The sequence below is a fragment of the Diceros bicornis genome, chromosome 24 (genome assembly GCF_020826845.1).
Source record: "Diceros bicornis minor isolate mBicDic1 chromosome 24, mDicBic1.mat.cur, whole genome shotgun sequence".
In the NCBI taxonomy this organism is placed as follows: Eukaryota; Metazoa; Chordata; class Mammalia; order Perissodactyla; family Rhinocerotidae; genus Diceros; species Diceros bicornis.
In genome coordinates, this window is record NC_080763.1 from 38437728 (window position 1) to 38456434 (window position 18707).

At 44.9% G+C, this 18707-nt stretch overlaps 1 protein-coding gene across 1 annotated transcript in view; it reads right to left on the reverse strand.

Moving 5' to 3' along the window:
• Positions 1-18454, reverse strand: part of LGMN (legumain) — a 36778-nt gene extending 18324 nt beyond the window's left edge. Inside the window, exons 1-2 of the mRNA XM_058567579.1 lie at positions 18410-18454; positions 14046-14214 (exon numbers count right to left, since the gene is read on the reverse strand). Coding sequence (XP_058423562.1) covers positions 14046-14183 — 138 coding nt within the window. The 5' untranslated portion in view covers positions 14184-14214; positions 18410-18454. The remainder of the gene's footprint in view (positions 1-14045; positions 14215-18409) is intronic.
• Between the last annotated feature and the right edge of the window lie 253 nt (positions 18455-18707).

Below are 18707 nucleotides of genomic sequence, written 5' to 3' on the forward strand. Positions count from 1 at the left end.
GACCTATTCGGATCTGTTTGCAGACTATCGCCTTTACTATCCTTTATATAATAAAATATACCTTCAGTCCATTTGTTTGGAGTGGAAAGTTTCTTTTACATCTCCGATCGAATCCCCGAACCTCTCATAACATAATTGGCGCTGTGAGCAGGATTCTATTAAGGAGATGCCTTTCCTATTCAAACGAAAGGTAACTGAAGCCAAGGTGGAAGAGATTCCAGGATGGGAGGACCCTCCCTTTTGCACTCTGGCTGGGGAGTGGGCTCGTAGGTCAGGGTTATGTGAAGCTTGGGATGCTCGTCTGCGACGATTTGAACCGTTGGATGTGACCAAAGCTTTGCAGACGGTGGAAAGGAAAAAGAAAGATGATGTTTCCTTTTTGGCACGGCGAGGCTGGTGTTTGTTGACTGCTTATCGTCGGGCTATGGAAGATAGGGATAAGATACAGAGAGAGAAGATACTCTTGGAGAAAGAAAATTCAGATTTGCAGTTTCGCTTGGCTATGATTCAACGTCAATATCATGCACTGGGAGATGAGGCTCGTAACTACCAAGCTATAGCAGAAAAGGCTGCTGTAAGAGTTGCCAAATATAAATATAGAAAGAGGAGAGGAAAAGTAAATGAACGAAAAGTTCATATGGCCATAGCATCGGCCGGTCCTAAATGGGACCCGGACACATGGGATGGTGATATCTGGGATGATGATTCTGAAACTGATTATGAGGAAGAGGAAAAACCGCCCAAACGCACAGAGGCACGTCCTCTTTGCCGTCGGCGGATGGAAATGGATGGTAATCATTCTGTAAGGAAGGATGTGATTGAGGATTTTAACCAACAAGAAATTTCTGATATTTTAGCCCGGGCTACACAAAAGCCTGGAGAAGCCATTATAACCTGGCTTGTTCGCCTATATGATATGGGTGCTACAGGAATTAATCTGGATGCAGGAGATGCTTTTAAATTTGTAATTTTGTCCAATGATCCAGTAATACAGGGCGCTTTCAGAGATTGGAGCATGAATGCTCACCCCCAAAATGATCATGGACAAGGCACTGATGGTACAACTTTATTGGCTCTTGCAGTAAAAGGAGGTCAAGATAAATACCCCACGGACAATATGTGGCTGGACACTAATAGACCGTGGTATACTTTAGAAGATTGTGTCCAAAAGATTAGAGAAGAAACCATGAAATGGGCTGTGTTTCTAGGGTGTGGTGAAGATTTAAATGAAATGACTTTAAGTGTCCAGGTGCGAAACAAGTTGATAAAAACTGCACCTCCGGCATACAAACAAATAATTACAACCCTTCTCATGAATGAAACTGAAAACCCTATATCAACACTTGCAGATAAGATTATGCAGCTGGCAGACTTGGGAGACTGGCAGACAACTGAAAACTCCCCAGGAAGGGAAAAAAGAAAAACATTCTTTAAAAAGGATAAAATGACTCGAGGTGATATGTTTTTGGCCCTACTCCGGGCAGGAGTACCCAAAGACCAGATTGATGGAGTTGACACTAAAGAATTACGGAAACTATATAAAGAAAAAGGGCTGAATGTAAAACAAGTAAATAGAAGGGACAGTATAGAGAATGCTTCCAACCCAGTGCCTACTGCACCTAGTGCACCGCCTCCTCCCTCGGATCCTCTTTTTGCTGACTTACGTGATTGAAGGGAAGGCCAAACCTCTGTATCGATTAGTGCCACATTAAGAAAAGATATTAGACCACATGTACCAATTAAAATATTTTGGAAGAATGGATCTACAACTAGTGTGCAGGCACTTGTAGATACAGGGGCAGAGGCCACCCTTATCTATGGGAATCCAACTAAGTTTCAAGGTACGTCAATTCTGATAACTGGATTGGGAGGAAAAGAAATCCAGGCAGTTACCACTAATCTTTCTATCCAAATTGGGCAACTACCCCGGCGCACGTATCTAGTTATGATTGTGCCGATACCAGAATATATAATTGGGATTGATATTCTAAAAGGATTGACATTAAATTTGGCTGATGGACAATACCAATTTGCTATTAGAGCTTTGTCTTTTCATATTAATGCTGTAATTGTGGGATGTTTGCATCATGAAGTAGAAATTCTACGTGCCACGCAAGTGGTCAGTTAAAGACAATATCGCATCCCTGGAGGACAACAAGAAATACCTGAGACCATAGAAGATTATTTGGCTGTAAAAGTCCTTCGCAGAGTAACTACAGCCTGGAATAATCCTATCTGGCCTGTTAAAAAAGGCGATGGGACGTGGAGAATGACTGTAGATTACAGAGAGCTAAACAAAGTGACTCCGGCTATTCAAGCTGCCGTCCCTGATTTGATTACTCTTATAGAAAAAGTGCAATGTTATCCAGGCACTTGGTATGCAGTCATAGACTTGGCTAATGCCTTTTTCACCATACCTATACCTAAAAGTGTCCAAGAACAGTTTACTTTCACGTGGCTGAGACAACAATATACCTTTACTAGACTTCCTCAGGGATATATGCATAGCCCCACTATCTGCCATCGACAGGTTGCTGAAACCTTGGCAAAGGTACCTGCGCCTGATGATGTCCAATTATGATCCAAGGAAATGAAGAAGAAAGAGTACAACAACAGTTGGAAAAAGTAATGGACACACTTGAGGAGGATGGATGGAAAACTAATCCAGCTAAAATTCAAGGGCCCAAGTTCAAGTGTTAAATTTTTGGGAATACTTTGGAATAATGGAAAACAAGAAATTTTACCTAAAGCTAGACAAAAGATATTAGATTTTGCAGCACCTCGTAACAAAAAGGAAGCACAAAAATTTATTGGATTATTTGGATTTTGGAGGGCACATATTCCACATTTAAGTCGGCTCCTTGCACCTTTATATAAAGTTACCAGGAAAAAATATAAATTTGAATGGGGAATGGAACAAAAAGAAGCTTTTGAAGCAGCCAAGCATGCTATTCAGACTGCTTTAGATCTATGGCCAATTAAACCAGGACCCATTGAGTTACAGGTAGATGTCATTGATCAATACACCAGCTGGAGTTTATGGCAAAAACAAGGTGCCCGACGTTATCCTCTGGGATTTTGGAGTCACAAGCTTCCCTGTTCCAGTGAAAGATATAGTCCTTTTGAAAAACAGTTGTTAGCCTGCTATTGGGCTCTAATAGACTCACAAAGCCTTACCCTGGGACATGAGGTAATTATGCGACCCCAAATACCCATTATGCAATGGATTCATAGCACGCCTGTTACTCATAAAATCGGACATGCACAAGAATTTAATATCATCAAATGGAAATGGTATATTCAGGATCGGGCCAAATCTGGCCCAAAGGGGTTGTCTCTATTACATGAACAAGTGTCTCAATACAGCAGTGAGCCAACTATGTCACCTAAGATTGATATAACAGAATCTCCTGTTAAATGGGGTATCTCATATGATCAACTGACTGAAGAACAACAAAAACATACCTGGTTTACAGATGGTTCTGCCAAAATGATATCGGGCTCACAGAAATGGAAAGCAGTTGTCTATAACCCATCCACCCAACAAACAATTGTCACCACCGGAGATAATATGAGTAGCCAATATGCTGAACTTTATGCAGTGTATCAGGCACTTCAACAAGAACAGGGGCAACAATGTCATATATATACTGACTCATGGGCAGTGGCACAAGGTTTGGCAACGTGGATGCCACAATGGAAAAAACATTATTGGAAAATTAATGATAAAGAAATACCGGGAAAGAAATTATGGGAAGACATATGGTTATGGTGTCAAAACACGATTGTTACTGTATTTCATGTTGATGCTCACAGTTCTTTAATTTCTGCAGAACGAAAGCATAATTCTCATGCTGATCAGCTGGTGCAGATTCGTGCAACGCACAACCCAGGCTTAGCACGATCGGTCCACGAAAAGAGTGGACACTTGGGAGAACAAGCTTCATACAGGTGGGCACAACAAAGGGGAATCCTTGTCACCCATGATGATATTGCCACTGCAGTACAACAATGTCAGTTAAGCCAACAGTTAAACAAACAGGGAGTTCCACACCCCTACCAAGGTCATATCTAAAAGGGATTATTTCCCGCCCATATCTGGCAAATAGATTTTATTGGACCATTGCCAAATTCTTGTGGATATACTTATGCCTGCACTGCTGTTGATACATATTCTGGTTATTTATTGGCTATACCAGCTAAAGTGACCACCCAACAGAGTGCCATAAAATTATTAGATACAATTAAGTTATATTATGGAACACCAAGGCAAATTCAGAGTGACAACGGTTCCCACTTTACAGGTAAGTTGATTCAAACTTATACCAAGGAAAATTATATAGAATGGATTTATCATATACCTTATTACCCCCAAGCTGCAGGCCTCATAGAACGAATGAACGGATTGCTTAAACAACAATTGAGGAAACTCAGTCATGGCTCATTAAAGGAGTGGCACAACCATCTAAGTACTGCTCTAAATGTGTTAAATAACAGGCCTCTAGGCCCTAATGAGACTCCTCTGTCAAGGTTGTTACCAGCAAAGATTACAGAAGTGGCAGCCGCCACCCATGAGTTTATGACCTTAACCTCTTGGCCCCTGACTCAGTCTGCTAAACAGCCTTTTCGTGCCACGGCCGAAGCGGCTGGATTGGATTTATCTACCGTTCATTCTATTCAATTGACCCCTAAGAAGCAGTCTATAGTCCCTACTGGGATAGGGGTACAGTTTCCCAAAAATACCTTTGGTTTGTTAAAAGGACTGGCAGCAAAAGGTATTGATGTACTGGGAGGAGTCATTGATCCAGATTACCAAGGAGAAACAAAATTTATATTATATAATGGTAGTGACACAGTACTAACTGTAGAGTCTGGGGAACAAGTGGGACAATTATTGGTGCTTCCCCTCCTGACTCCAAATGTGTCACAAGGACAACCTCCAAGTGAATTAACTAAAAGAGGAATGCAAGGATTGGGTCTACAGATGGATGGAAACCTGGAGCAAAGGTGTGGGTGACACACCCACCCAATGCGGCTCCCTGTGCCGCAGAAGTAGTGGCCCAAGGGCCCGCTGCAACACTCATAGTTATGTATCCAGGAAATGAACAGTTATATCATGTTCCTAAAAATTCTGTTTCTCTGCGTGAATAGATCTTCCTGCTGTGTTCACTATGCTATCCTGCAACTCCATGTCTGCTGCAGACCTGCACACCAACTAACGTCTCCGTAGGACAACCTTTGACCCTGCACTGTTAAACCAACTGCTCTACACCAGTGGGACCTGTAACCTGGACTATGAATGGCCAAGAAGTTTGATCTCAGAAACATCAAGCAACTTCTCAGTATAAGATAATTTCTCTATTGCCCTGCCTTCTGCTACCCTCCGTGATGGGAGCTGGTCTGGACTTCTACAAGCTAATTTGTTAGGCCTAAGTGTTACCCTATCTAATGTTATCTTTGATGCTGTGTATGATTTGCAAAATCAAGTTAATAATATTTCATATTCTAAGGGGTTATTTGATTGGTTACCTTGGGGTTTGGGTCCTTTATTGTGAGATAGTTTTATAATTATTATAGTCATTGGATGTTGGGTTCTTGGATGTGCCTTATGTACTTGTGTGCGAAGTTCATTGTCTGTGCATATGGTGTCTTATGGTTAACGGAGACGGCCACGGCCGAAAATATCTTGACATGAGTACAGCCATGTTTGGCTGCTCCATTGACCTATGGCTACCAGCTCACAAAGAAATATAAAGCTGCTTTCTGTGTGGTGGGAACTGGCCTTTTCCCGGGAACTGGCCTTTCTCTCACGGAGAGAGTTGCAAGTTGTAACATTTCAAGGCTCTTGGAGCGTCGTAGCACGGGATGGACCGGCCATCTGTGCCGGGCTAGGACGATAACCAGAGAGAACAATGCACGTACACAATTACTGGGCTGGGACGTTAGCCAGGGGGCTCAGTGCACGTACGCCACTGACAACCATTTGTGCATGGAAACACTAAATGCTTGCTCTGCAAACTCTGTAATTGCTTACTCTGAAAATTATTGATGGTATAAAAACTGCTGGAAACTGAGACCCGGTGAGAGTTCCACCTGTGGAGGGGACACCTTGCCCAGGACGTGTGATCCTTGCCCAGCTGCGCCGATTGACAGGACTCTCCCAGCAGTGGGGGGTGGATATTGTGAGTAATTGATTTACTGTGAAGTAATTGATCTGATGTGTTCTCTTTTCGGTCAACCTGGTGTTTCTCTTTCCGGTTGATTTGTGTCATTTCCCTTCAGTCGATCTGGTGTTTCCCTTTCCGATCGATCTGATGTTTTTCCCTCTTATTATTTGACCTATTCGGATCTGCTGCTATCTCAGCCGATGTGGATGTTTTCCTTTTCCAGTTGAGCTGATGTTTTTTCCCTCTTATTATTTGACCTATTCGGATCTGTTTGCGGACTATCGCCTTTACTATCCTCTATATAATAAAATATACCTTCAGTCCGTTTGTTTGGAGTGGAAAGTTTCTCTTACGCCTCCGATCGAATCCCCGAACCTCTCATAACAGGGGGATTCCATCAGACAGAGGACAAGGTACTAGTGATTTTCTTTTTCCTTACTTGGGTACAAGGTAAACAGGTATTCATTTTATTGCTATTCTTTAAATTGCACACACGTTTCTATTTCATAAGAAAAAAAATCAAACTAATATTATGTCAGATTTAACCTACCCCTATGATGAAAGTAGAAGTGAGCAGGCACACCCACTCATGTCTGACAAACCATTCTATCATTTATTTCTCCTGCCAGGAGGCAGGTTTATTAAAATAAAACAAAAACACACAACTTCTTAACAAAAGAAGTACAGATTTGTACACTGAAAATTACAAAATACTGCTGAGGGAAATTAAAGAAGATCTAAACAAACAGATACCCCTCATATTCATGTATCAGAAGACTTAATACTATTAAAAGTGAAGGAAAAAAACACAAAAAACAGCAGGCTTTTTTTTTTTGCAGAAATTGACAAGATGATCCTAAAATTTATATGAAATTGCAAAAGACCTAGAAGAGCCAAAACAATTTTGAAAAAGAAGAACAAAGTTGGAGAACTTTCATTTTCTGATTTCAAAATTACTTTGGGAAAGAATAGTCTTTGCAATAAATGGTGCTGGGACAATTTGGATATCCACATGCAAAAAGATGAACTTACGGGGCCGGCACCATGGCCGAGTGGTTCAAGTTCCATGTGCTCCGCTTTGGCAGCCTGCGTTTGTGGGTTCAGATCCTGGGCACGGACAACTCGTGGTCAGCCACGCTGTGGCGTCAAGCCACATACAAAATAGAGGAAGATTGGCACAGATGTTAGCTCAGGGCTAAAAAAAAAAACAAGAAGATTGGCCAAAAATGTTAGCTCAGGGCTAAAAAAAAAAAAAACAAGAAGATTGGCCAAAAATGTTAGCTCAGGGCGAATTTTCCCTAACCAAAAAAAAAAAAAAAACATGAACTTAGGCCCTAAAAGGCAAATTGAGATACAGAAAGTAGATTAGTGGTTGCCTGGGGCTGGGGGTAGGAACCACAAAAGGTCCCAGGGGATCTTACTGGGATGAGGGAAATGTTCTAAAACTGACTTATGGGGATGTTTGCACAACTTGGTAAATTTACTAAAAAATCATTGAGATGTACACTTAGAATGGGTGAATCACATATGATATTTAACATATACCTCAACAAAGTTATCTATTGTAGAAAGGGCAGGTTCCGCGTGTCCTGTGTTAGCGCTCTGCTACGCTGCTTGGGCTCCTCAGCCGCGCCTTGACAGGCGGTACTTTTGTCCCCATTTCTCAGATGAGGACACACTCAGGAAGGGCTCAGCGATTCAAACCCAGGTCTCCTGACCCCGAGGATGCCTTGTGCCCTTCCTCCATGTGCAGCGGTCTCAAAGTTAGGAGGTGGTTCTCTCCCGGGTCCTTGTGCGCACTTGGTTGTCTCTAACTTTGTTAACTCAAATGGGTTCTTTGTTTGAGTGAAGGGTTTACTGGCACTCAAAAGAAATAAAAGTAGGGTTAAACCAAGTCAAACAATTTGGAAATGACGTTAAAGGCACTTGAATTACTTCCCTTGAACATATCTGACCTATATGCACTTTTCCCCCTTAGAAACAGGAGGGGGGGGGCGGGGGCTGGCCTGGTGGCGCAAGCGGTTAGATGCGCACACTCCGCTGTGGCGGCCCGGGGTTCGCCGGTTCGGATCCCCGGCGTGCACCGATGCACCGCTTGGCAAGCCATGCTGTGGCGGCGTCCCATATAAAGTGGAGGAAGATGGGCATGGATATTAGCCCAGGGCCAGTCTTCCTCAGCAGAAAGAGGAGGATTGGCAGATGTTAGCTCAGGGCCGATCTTCCTCACAAAAAAAAAAAAATAAAAAAGAAACAGGAGAGAGGGAACATTCGAGAAGAGGGTATTGAGCAAGACTTTAAAAGAAGGCAAAGCCTTCTGGACTCCTGGGCAGAGACTGCTGTGACTCAGCTTCTTTCATGGCTTGCGCTAGGAGTTCTGGCAGGCTCACTAAGGCATCCTGTGATTTCCTGATGCAGGCCACTGTCCTCACACTGTCCGCCTGTGCTACCTCCTCCTCAGGCCAACTGTCAGCTACATAAGGACACCGGCTTCAACAAGGCCAAATACAAGCGGCATGCTCCAGCCACGCCACTGGGGAGGGTCCACTTTCCAGCCAGGTAGGAGCTGACACGGGGTTCTCACGGTCTGCTCATCTGACAGCTGTACATATACAGGCACGCGCCGCATAAAGATATGATGGTCAATGATGGACCACATATGTGACGGAGGTCCTGTAAGATTAGTACCCTATAGCCTAGGTATGTAGTAGGCTACATCATCTAGGTGCGCGTAAGTACACTCTATGATGTTCGCACAACGTCAAAATCGCCTAACAGCGCATTTCTCAGAACGTATCCCCATCGTTAAGTAATGCATGATATGGTACCATTACTTCCTGACATGTGCTCTGAGCTCTGCGGGGGCGAGGCCCTGACTCAGGGGCTTTGCAGGGAGGGTTGCTTCACTGAGCCCACCACCAACCCTGCACTTTCCAGAGGCGATTCAGAGATTTAAAGTGAGATTATGTGATCTCGTCAAACTCATACAGCAGGTGAGCGGAGAGCAGGAATCAGCCCCCAGGCCTGCATAAGTCCGAAGCCCCCCTTCTCTCATGACCCTGCACCGCCGCTGGCACGTACAAGGACACCCTCCTATACTAACTGCATTTCCCCTAATGCAGTCCTGCTCAGCCCTCCATCCTAATCCCTTCCCACCACGCCCTCTTTAAAAGCATGTTTCTTCTTTTAAATATAAAAGCGATCCTTTGCAACAACGTGGATTAACCTCAAAAACGTTATGCTAAGTGAAAGAAGCCAGACACAAAAAGACTACATATTATATAACTCCATTTATATGAAGTTTTTAGAGAAGGCAACACAACAGAGACAGAAAGTAAATTCTTGGTTACATGGGGCTGGGATGAGAGCAGGGACGGACTGCAAACAGACATGAAGGAACTTTCCAGAATGATGAAAGTTTCCTAAAACCGAACTGTGATGATGGTCGCACAACTGTATGAATTGACTAAAAATCACCAAACTATACAATTATAATAGGTGAATTGTATGACATGTAAATGTATGCCTTAATAAAGCTGTTTTTAAAAAGTGGTAATTGCACACATTTTTAAAATATATAAAATGGAAGGCGGTCTTTCAGAAGGCGGTCTCTGCCCGACCCTCCATTATCACATTTCTTTCTCTCTACTCCAACAAGTATGAGTTCTAGACTTCTCCCTCTCTTTGTCACAACTGAAACCTGCCTCCCTGCCTCCTCCCGGCCCTCAGGACACAGATGCTCTTAAAGCCTTCCTGGGGAAGGCGATGCTCCCTTTCTCTCCCCAGAACCCCCAACTGCAGACCAGCAGAGAGGAGTGCGAGTCAGCATTCTCCAAGCTCCTCACGCCCCCGCCACTCTCCAACCACCCCTGTCCTTCTGCCAACACAACCCCAAACAACTTTCTCCTGGGAGCCCACTGCCCAGCATTGCCTCAAGGCCCTCTTCCAAACCCTCTTCTCCCAGTGACCCAGCCCACATCTGCCTCTCCTCCCAACTCCTATCACCCTCAAAGTTCTCCAGATGGCCTGTGCCACAGTGAACTTCACCTTCAATCTACTTCAACAATCACCTCCTCGGCTCAGGCCTTAGATCTTCCTTCACACGCTCAAAGAAACCCTCCTCCAACCCCCATTCCTCCCCTGGTGACCTACTTCTTTTTCCCTCCACAAGCCTGTCGGAAGGACAGACGTACAGCTGTCACCATGTGCTGCTTGCACTTCGGGACCTCTCCCTCTCTCCTCCACTCACTGCAGGCTGGCTTCTGCCCCCACCATTGCAGGAATCTGCCCTCACAAGGAAAGTCTTACCCGCCCCACACTCAGGACACTGGATGCAGACGTTCCCACCAGCATCACCTCTGACCAAAGCCCTCTCTGACCCATTAATCTCAGCCAAAAATGGAAAACTGAGAAATCCAATTCAGTCAAGACAAACCATGGTTTAAACAACCATCAAAAAACACATAGCAAAACACTTTGCAATGATTTAATTGTGCCTGGTGTATTAATCTTCCCTAAACAAGAGAAATTTGTGATAATGAGTGCTGTGTTAATCCAAGGAAAATGTAAACCTCTATAAAAATGTAACTGTAAAAGTCTATATAGGTCCCATGGGGAAAGTTCTTTCAAATGCTTTTTTTTTTTCTTTTGCTGAGGAAGATTCGCCCTGAGCTAACATCCGCTGCCAATCTTCCTCTTCTTGTATGTGAGCTGCCACCACAGGATGGCCACTGACAGACAAGCGGTGTAGGTCCACGCCCAGGAACCAAACTCGGGCCGCTGCAGCGGAGTGTACCAAACTTAACCACTAGGGCACCGGGGCTGGCCCTCAAATGCTCTTTCAATGATTAGCCTCCAAAATCAAGAAAGCAGATGTTGGCAGCTGGCTGAGAAGAGAACCAGGCGAGTTGGGATATGGGAAGAGGTCAATGGTAATCCAGCACGTGTTTCCCCTCTGCACAGCCTCGGGGCCATCATCCTGTCTTACTTAGAGACAAATATTTCAGTCTGTAGCCACTGCCACACTTTCCTTTATTCTATTTTGACACTGAGTATTTTACCCAGGGAAACTAGCAATACTTTTTAAAAAAAGGTTTTCTGGGAGCAAAGGGTAATTGGCTATCTATACTTAATAATGTTTAACCAATATTTTTTTAAAGGTGGTTGTATAAAAACCAGGGTGGCTGACCAATCAGCCTGTTTACTATCAGTATCTGTATTTAATATCTCATCTTTCTAACTCATGGTTAGCAAGGAGGAGGAAACTGAGAGCTGAGCCGTTACCTACTTGGGCTGCTCCTCTAGAAATGGGTCAGGTCTGTGGTTAAGTATTAAAGGGAAAAGGGATCATTTTGCCATGACAACAACTTTTCAATCAAGCCAAATTTCCTGTTCAGCTAACATACAAAAACCATTCAAGAAATAAGTCATTCAATAATCATCAAATTTTAGAGCTGGTAGGGAGTTCATTTAACACATATGAAAACTGACTCTGCAGGAGGGAAACATAAATTGAAGCAGCACTGCCAACCCATCAGGAGCACAGGTGGCGACCGAGCACTTCAAAGGTGACCAGTCCCGGCTGAATGCAGCGTGACTGCGAATGCACACTGGATCTTGATGACTTTGTACAAAGAAAAAGTATTCATTATTCACTTTTTATATTGATTACAAGTGAAATGATAATAGGTTGGATATATTGGGTTAAATAAGAAACACGTATTAAAGCTAATTTCACCTATTTGCGAGGAAGATCAGCCCTGAGCTAACATCCAATGCCAATCCTCCTCTTTTTTTGCTGAGGAAGACTGGCCCTGGGCTAACATCCGTGCCCATCTTGCTCTACTTTATATGGGACGCCACCACAGCATGGCTTTGATGAGCGGTGTGTCAGTGCGCACCCAGGATCCAAACCCACGAAACCTGGGCCGCCGAAGCGGAGCATGTGCACTCAACTGCTGCACCACCGGGTCGGTCCCTCTTTTTACTTTTTTAAAAATGTGGCTACTAGAAAATTCACCATGACATGTGGCTCTCCTGTTGGACAGTGCTGCTCCAGAGCTAGTTGGCCTGGGTTTGAATCCTGGCTCAACCACTTGCCACCTGTGCCACGTTGGGTGAAGGGCTGACCCTTTCTATGCCTCAGTCTACTCATTCATAAAGAGAGAATAAGAACTGGACCTAACGCACGTCACCCACTACAGAGGTTACATGAGTTCATTTGTGTAAAGAACTCTTAGAAGAGAACCCAGCACATACTGTGAGAGTCTAGCATCTCGTTTCTGAGAATTAAAAGATTAAATGACTTTTTTAATAACAGCTTCATAAAAGTCAGCCTTTTAAAATATACAACCCAGCGGTTTCTAGTATATTCACAAAGTCGTGCAACCATCCCCACTATCTAATTCTAGAACTTTCATCACCCCCAAGAGACCCCATTCCCCATTCTCCCCTCCACCCAGAACTTGGCAACTACTAATCTACTTTCTGTCTCGATAAGATTTCCCTATTCTGGACTTTCATATAAATGGGATCCTATAATATGTGATCCTTAGTGACTGGCTTCTTTCACTCAGCATGTTTTTAAGGTTTATCCAGGTTGAAGCATGTATCAGTACTTCATTCCTTTTTACGGCCAAATAATATCCCCTTATATGGAAGTACCACATTTTGTTTATCCATTCATCAGTTGATGGACATTGGATGGTTTCCACTTTTTGGCTATTATGAATAATTCTGCTATGATCATCTGAGTACAAGTTTTTGTGTGAACATACGTGTTCATTTCTCTTGGGTATACACCCAGGAGTAGAACTGCTGGGTCATGTGGTGAGTCTATGTTTCACCTTCTGAGAAACTGCCAGACTGTTTCCCAAAGCAGCTGCACCATTTTACATTCCCACCAGAAGGCTACACTTTTCATGTATTTATGGACGTGCATTCTTTTCTCTCTAACTTCTGCCAGGCTGATATGGCGTGAACATCAGGAGAGATGGGGAGGAGGGTGTGAGGGGAGAGCCCAGGGCAGAGGAGTGGCAGGCAAAGAGGCCCCCTGATGCTTTTACCAGAGCCCCGGACTTCAGTCCCGTCTACACCTCAACTTGCTGTGTGGCCTCGGGCATCATCTCCTCTCTTTAAGTCTCAGTTTCCTTATCTATAAAATGAAGGCATTAGACCAGTGGGTCTCAACTAGGGACATTTGGCAAAGGCAGGAGACATTTTTGGTTGTTATGAGGAGAAGGCGATGCCGCTGGTACCTAGTAGGTAGAGGCCAGGGATGGTGCTAAACATCCTATAATATATGGGACAGTCTCCCACAACAAAGAATTACCTGGCCCCAAAAGTCAATAGTGCCAATGTTGAGAAACTTCGCATTAGATCGAAGTGACCCCACAGCGGTCATTTTGAGGAACTGTCAAACTGTTTTCCAAAATGGCTGTACCATTTTCTACTAATCGTCCTAGCAACACATGAGGGTTCTCACTTCTCCACATCCTCGCCAACACACATTTTGCCAGCCTAATGGGAATGAAAATGGCTTTTTAAAAAGTCTGTTCTGGGGCTGACTCGGTGGCATAGTGGTTAAGTTCACACGCCCCTGCTTCAGCGGCTCAGGGTTTGCGGGTTCAGATCCTGGGCGAGGACTACGCGCTACTTATTAAGCCATGCTGTGGTGGCATCCCACATATAAAGTAGAGGAAGATGGACAAGGATGCTAGCTCAGGGCCAATCTTCCTCAGCAAAAAAGAGAAGGATTGGCAACAGATGTTAGCTCAGGGCTAATGTGACTCACCAAAAAAAAAAAAGTCTGTTCTATTACAATGTCCAGGATTGTTTACGGAATGCCAGTGTCATAAAGAAAAAGATGAGTCATTTCCTTACCTGGTGCCTATAATTATACCAGCCATTTGAACCTGCAACAATCACCACCCAGTGCTTGCCTCCATCCTCAGGATCGTCCATAGGAACAGCACCAATTCCCAGGACCAAGCTGAGCAACACAGCTAGTTCCCAAATCATTCTGTGCCTCTGGGAGTTCGACTGAGGAAATCTAGGAAGAGAAAAGCAGAGACAAGTGAAAAAGGAATGACGAGAACAGAACACTGTTGGCCCCTAAAAAATATTACAGTAAATGGGTCAAAAAGATAAGACCATATAGTCATCAGACAGAACATGCTGAGGATAAAAATGATGACAGAGCAGAATTTTATTTTTAGCTCTGCTGTCCCTTTCCCCAGGTGGTGAAGAGAGCTGCCCGTATCTCCCAACCTTCACTACAGACTGAAGTCATGAATATAAACCAAAGAATATCAAGAAAGCTCTTTGGGCAACCTTTTCAAGTTTTTGTCCCAATTTGGAATATAGCAGATAGAATTCATCAACAAAATTCACTGTGTTGGAAAAACATCTACGACATACTATGAACTGTTTGTAAGAAAAAAATATACATATAATGTATGCATAGAAAAATGTGGAAGGCAGAGATAAAAGTTAACAGTAGTTGGGTGGTAGGTGGAATTAAGGATGATTTTCTTCTTCATATTTGTCTCTTTTTACTACAATTCATGTATATTGCTTATACAATAAAGTTTGTAAAACTTTCAAAAGTATCAAATTTAATATACATTCAATATACACATTGAGGGGCAATTTACAAGTTTGTGAGGAAGTTTCCTGGATAAGCTATAGTCAAAGTCTTTGTATAACACTTACAACCCATTTATATGTATTCTGTACAAAAGGCAGGGCAAATTTTTTTTTAAAATTATTTTATTGAGGTCATATTGGTTTATAACATTGTGTAATTTCAGGTGTATGCCATTATATATCAGTTTCTGGATAGACTGCATCGTACTCACCACCAATAGCCTAGTTTTTGTCCGTCACCATACATAAGTGCCCCTTTACCCCTTTTCCCCACCCCCCTACACTCTTCCCCTCTGGTAATCACTAATCTATTCTATTTATCCATGTGTTTATCTCCCACATTTGAGTGAAATCATACGACGTTTGTCTTTCTCTATCTGGCTTATTTTGCTTAACATAATATCAGGGCAAATATTTTAATCCTTGTTTTACAGAAGGGGAGCTTCAAGCAAGAGAGAAGTGCCTTGCCCGATATCCACGGACAGCCAGCTCCGGCCAGAGACCAGAATCTATGCCTTCCGAATTCCTGGTCCAGCCTTTCTGCTACATGGTTCTGCATCTCAAGGCTTTATTCTTAACAAAGTACATGCCCAATTTTATACTTCATTGCCAAAACTTTAAATAAAGTCTTAAGGCACAAAAGGCAGGACTAAGGCCAAGTCCTAGCCACTTTGCATACTCAGATCAGACCCTGCCCTGTGTCCTGAATATGTTGTTCTAAAAAAAAACAATCTTCCTGTGACAGACCCAGGCCTGTCACTCTGAGATAAGAGGAACAACAGTCTTTGAGATGTACGGACTCAGAGCAGAACAGAGTCTACGAGGTTGGCCTCTGCCTCTGACGCCATTCGGCAAAACTGTTCATTCACTCATTTGCTTATTTACTCATTCATTCACTCACTTGACCGGAGTCTCCCGAACACCTACCCTGCCAGACAACGGGCTGGGTGCTGGGAACGCAGTAGGGACAGGACAAAGCCTCTGTCCTCACGGAGCACACAGCCGTGTAAGACGTGAACCACCTCAAGCCTAAGAAACCATCCTCAGCATTCTGTGTCTAACACTGTGCTAAAACTCAAAATGATGGATTTTCTCCGCTAAGTGAAAAAACAGGAAGTCCTGCGTCAGTAAAAGTTTAAAAAACTAAGAGCGCCCCTGGTCAGTGTTTCTCCAACTTGACTGTGCACCCAGATCACTTGGGGTCTTGTCAGAATGCAGATTCTGACTCAGTAGGCCTGGGCAGGGCCTGAGACCATGCATTTCTACAAATTCTGGGTGCCACCCAGGACGACACACTGATGTAGCAGGCCTCTTCACGAACGCTGGCAGGCTCTAGTTGCCTCTGCCCCGAAGCCCGGCGTCCCGGCCAGGGAACCACGCTGCTCTAATCCCCCTGGATGTCTCTTCCCAAAAACTCAATTCTTAATCTGTAAGAATTAAGAATCTAAATTGGTGCCGGATCCAGGTTTCTTTAGCTCCACTGCAAGGTCCATGGATGGATGGGTAACCACAATAAGATGCCCTAGATTATCCTGAAACAGCCAAGCTTTCTGTTTTGTTTGCTTTTGTTTTTTAGTACCGTGCCTAAGATGAGGTCAGGGAACAGATGAGGGCAGTGGACTGCCCAGGCTGCCCCGACACTGGAACCCGCTGTTGTTAATGTGTTAAGGTGCACGTGAGGAAGCTCTCTCAAGTCTCCTCGACCTGACCAGGGTTCACCATGGGGATGGGAGGTAACAATAAAAGGTGTAATTATACAAATGTATGAAGCAACAGTGAAGGCAAGCAAGAGAGAGCCTAGGACCAAAAGCACCTCTGTCCCCAGAGCTCTCCAGTAGCATCCACACGGGAGATGTGACACTGACTACTGAGGTGACCCACCCAGCAGCTCTTACAGATTCTGAGCTCACCCAAGCAGCATTCTGGCTGCAACCACGCCTCTCAGGGAGCCTTCCCCTAGGGTGGGGTTGGCAAACTTTTTCTGTAAAGGGCTGGACAGCAAATATTCTCAGCCTTGCAGGTCATGCCATCTCTGTCACAACTATTCAACTCTCCTGCTGTATCATGAAAGCAGTCAGAGACGACATGTAAATCAATGGACATGGCCCTATTCCAACAAAACTTCAACAGCTGGTCTCTCCAGCCTGCCCTAGGGAGCGAGAATGTACCCTCAGCCCACATGACAGGTACAGCCTGGCTGGTTTTTATCATTTTTCATCAATGATCACTAAACCAGTTCTCTGGTTTGCACACCAGTCTCTTCTGAGTTTGGTTCAGGTGACTTAATCCCGAAGAGGCTCATTCCTCTGGAGGCACTGACATCTGACTTTTTCCCTTGATATTTAAGGACAAAAAGAATTTAAAAAATACTAGAATCAAACGGCTGGCCTGACGTGAACAACAGAATGGATACCACCAGCTTAAATGCCTGAATTAGCAAACACAGCAGGTACTGGAAAAACACATCACCAGCACAAAACCCAAATCTCTTACAGCAGCACAGAAGGCCCTGCAAGATGCATCTCTATTCTCACGGCTCGTGAAATCCACCACCCCATGAAATCTCTTGCTCCAACCAGGCTCCGGGACTCCAGGTCCAAAATTGCGGCTCTTTCCACACCTTCACCATGCTGTTTTCCAGGTGAAATGCTCTTCTCCTCCATCTCACTAGCGCCTGCCCATCCCTCAAACTCCATTCAAGCATCCCTCTCTCTGCAAAGTTCTACCTTTTCCCATAAGTCTATATAGACTGCCCCTCCTCTTTACAAAATCACCCCTGCTCAAACAGCTTACAAGGCTCAATGAATGTTTGCTAAGGAATGCAGCCCTACAGTAAAGAAAGCTGAGCTACTCCACTGGCTACATACCACAGGGGTAGTCTCAAACCCTGGGCATTTACTTTCATCTACAAAACGAAGCACGTGACACAAAGTTCCTTCTTCCAGCCGCCAGATCTACAGTTCTTGGCATGAAATAACCCCTGTAGGTATAACCTCAACTCGAAGAGTTAGGGGCAGGCGACCAAATCCTTTCACTTCCATGGTTGATATGAATCATCATGTAATTCCCACCAGCTCTAGTTCTCAGCCTCTGAGAACTAGAGCTTCCTTGACTTCTCAGAAATGTTTTTATACGTTTGGGTATTTTTGTTGTCGCCGTTAACAGCCCGTTCCCTTAGGATACGGAGACCTGGCTGGAAACGGGTGCAAGCCTTCGCATTAAAAGCACCAACAGCCTAAACTGTTGACAGATTGTGAAGATCGGAACCCGCCCCAGACGCTGCCCGGCACTCCCGAGCTCTGGGACCTTAGCAAACGCCCTCTCCTCTCTGGCCGGCTCTTCGCTCCCCTTGGAGGAGGAGCCTGGGCTTCCAGACACAGCACGCGCAACAAAAGAGATCTCCCCGCCATAGGATGGCCGGCTGACAGGCGGCAGGGTTTCCCTCGGGATTCTCTCCTTCGCAAAGTGAGAATCGGATCACTCAGAAAGGGCAAGGGGAACTGAAAATCCCGGCCGTGAGGCCAAGAACCGCAGGGACGGGCGTCCCTGGCACCGGACGTGGGGCCCGACCAAGGTCCCCCGCTGGGGCTCCCGGTTACCTGCTACGGGTGACCGCGGAGGCGGCGGCGGCAGGACCGTGGGAACTCCTCGCGACGCGCAGCCTCAGACGAGCCACCCGCCGACGTCCGCCCTGCAGTGATTGCGGCGCTGCACCCTCGCTCTCCGCTTTGAGGGCTTACTGCGCCGCGGTGATTGGTGGAGCTTCGGGGCGGGGCCTCTGCGAATGCCAATGAGAGGCGGGAGCGAGGCCGAAGAACCAGAGGGACTACAAGTCCCAGCGTGCACCGGCCGGGGCTTCTGGGCCCAACAGCCCCGGGAGCCTGGGGAGGCGGGTGT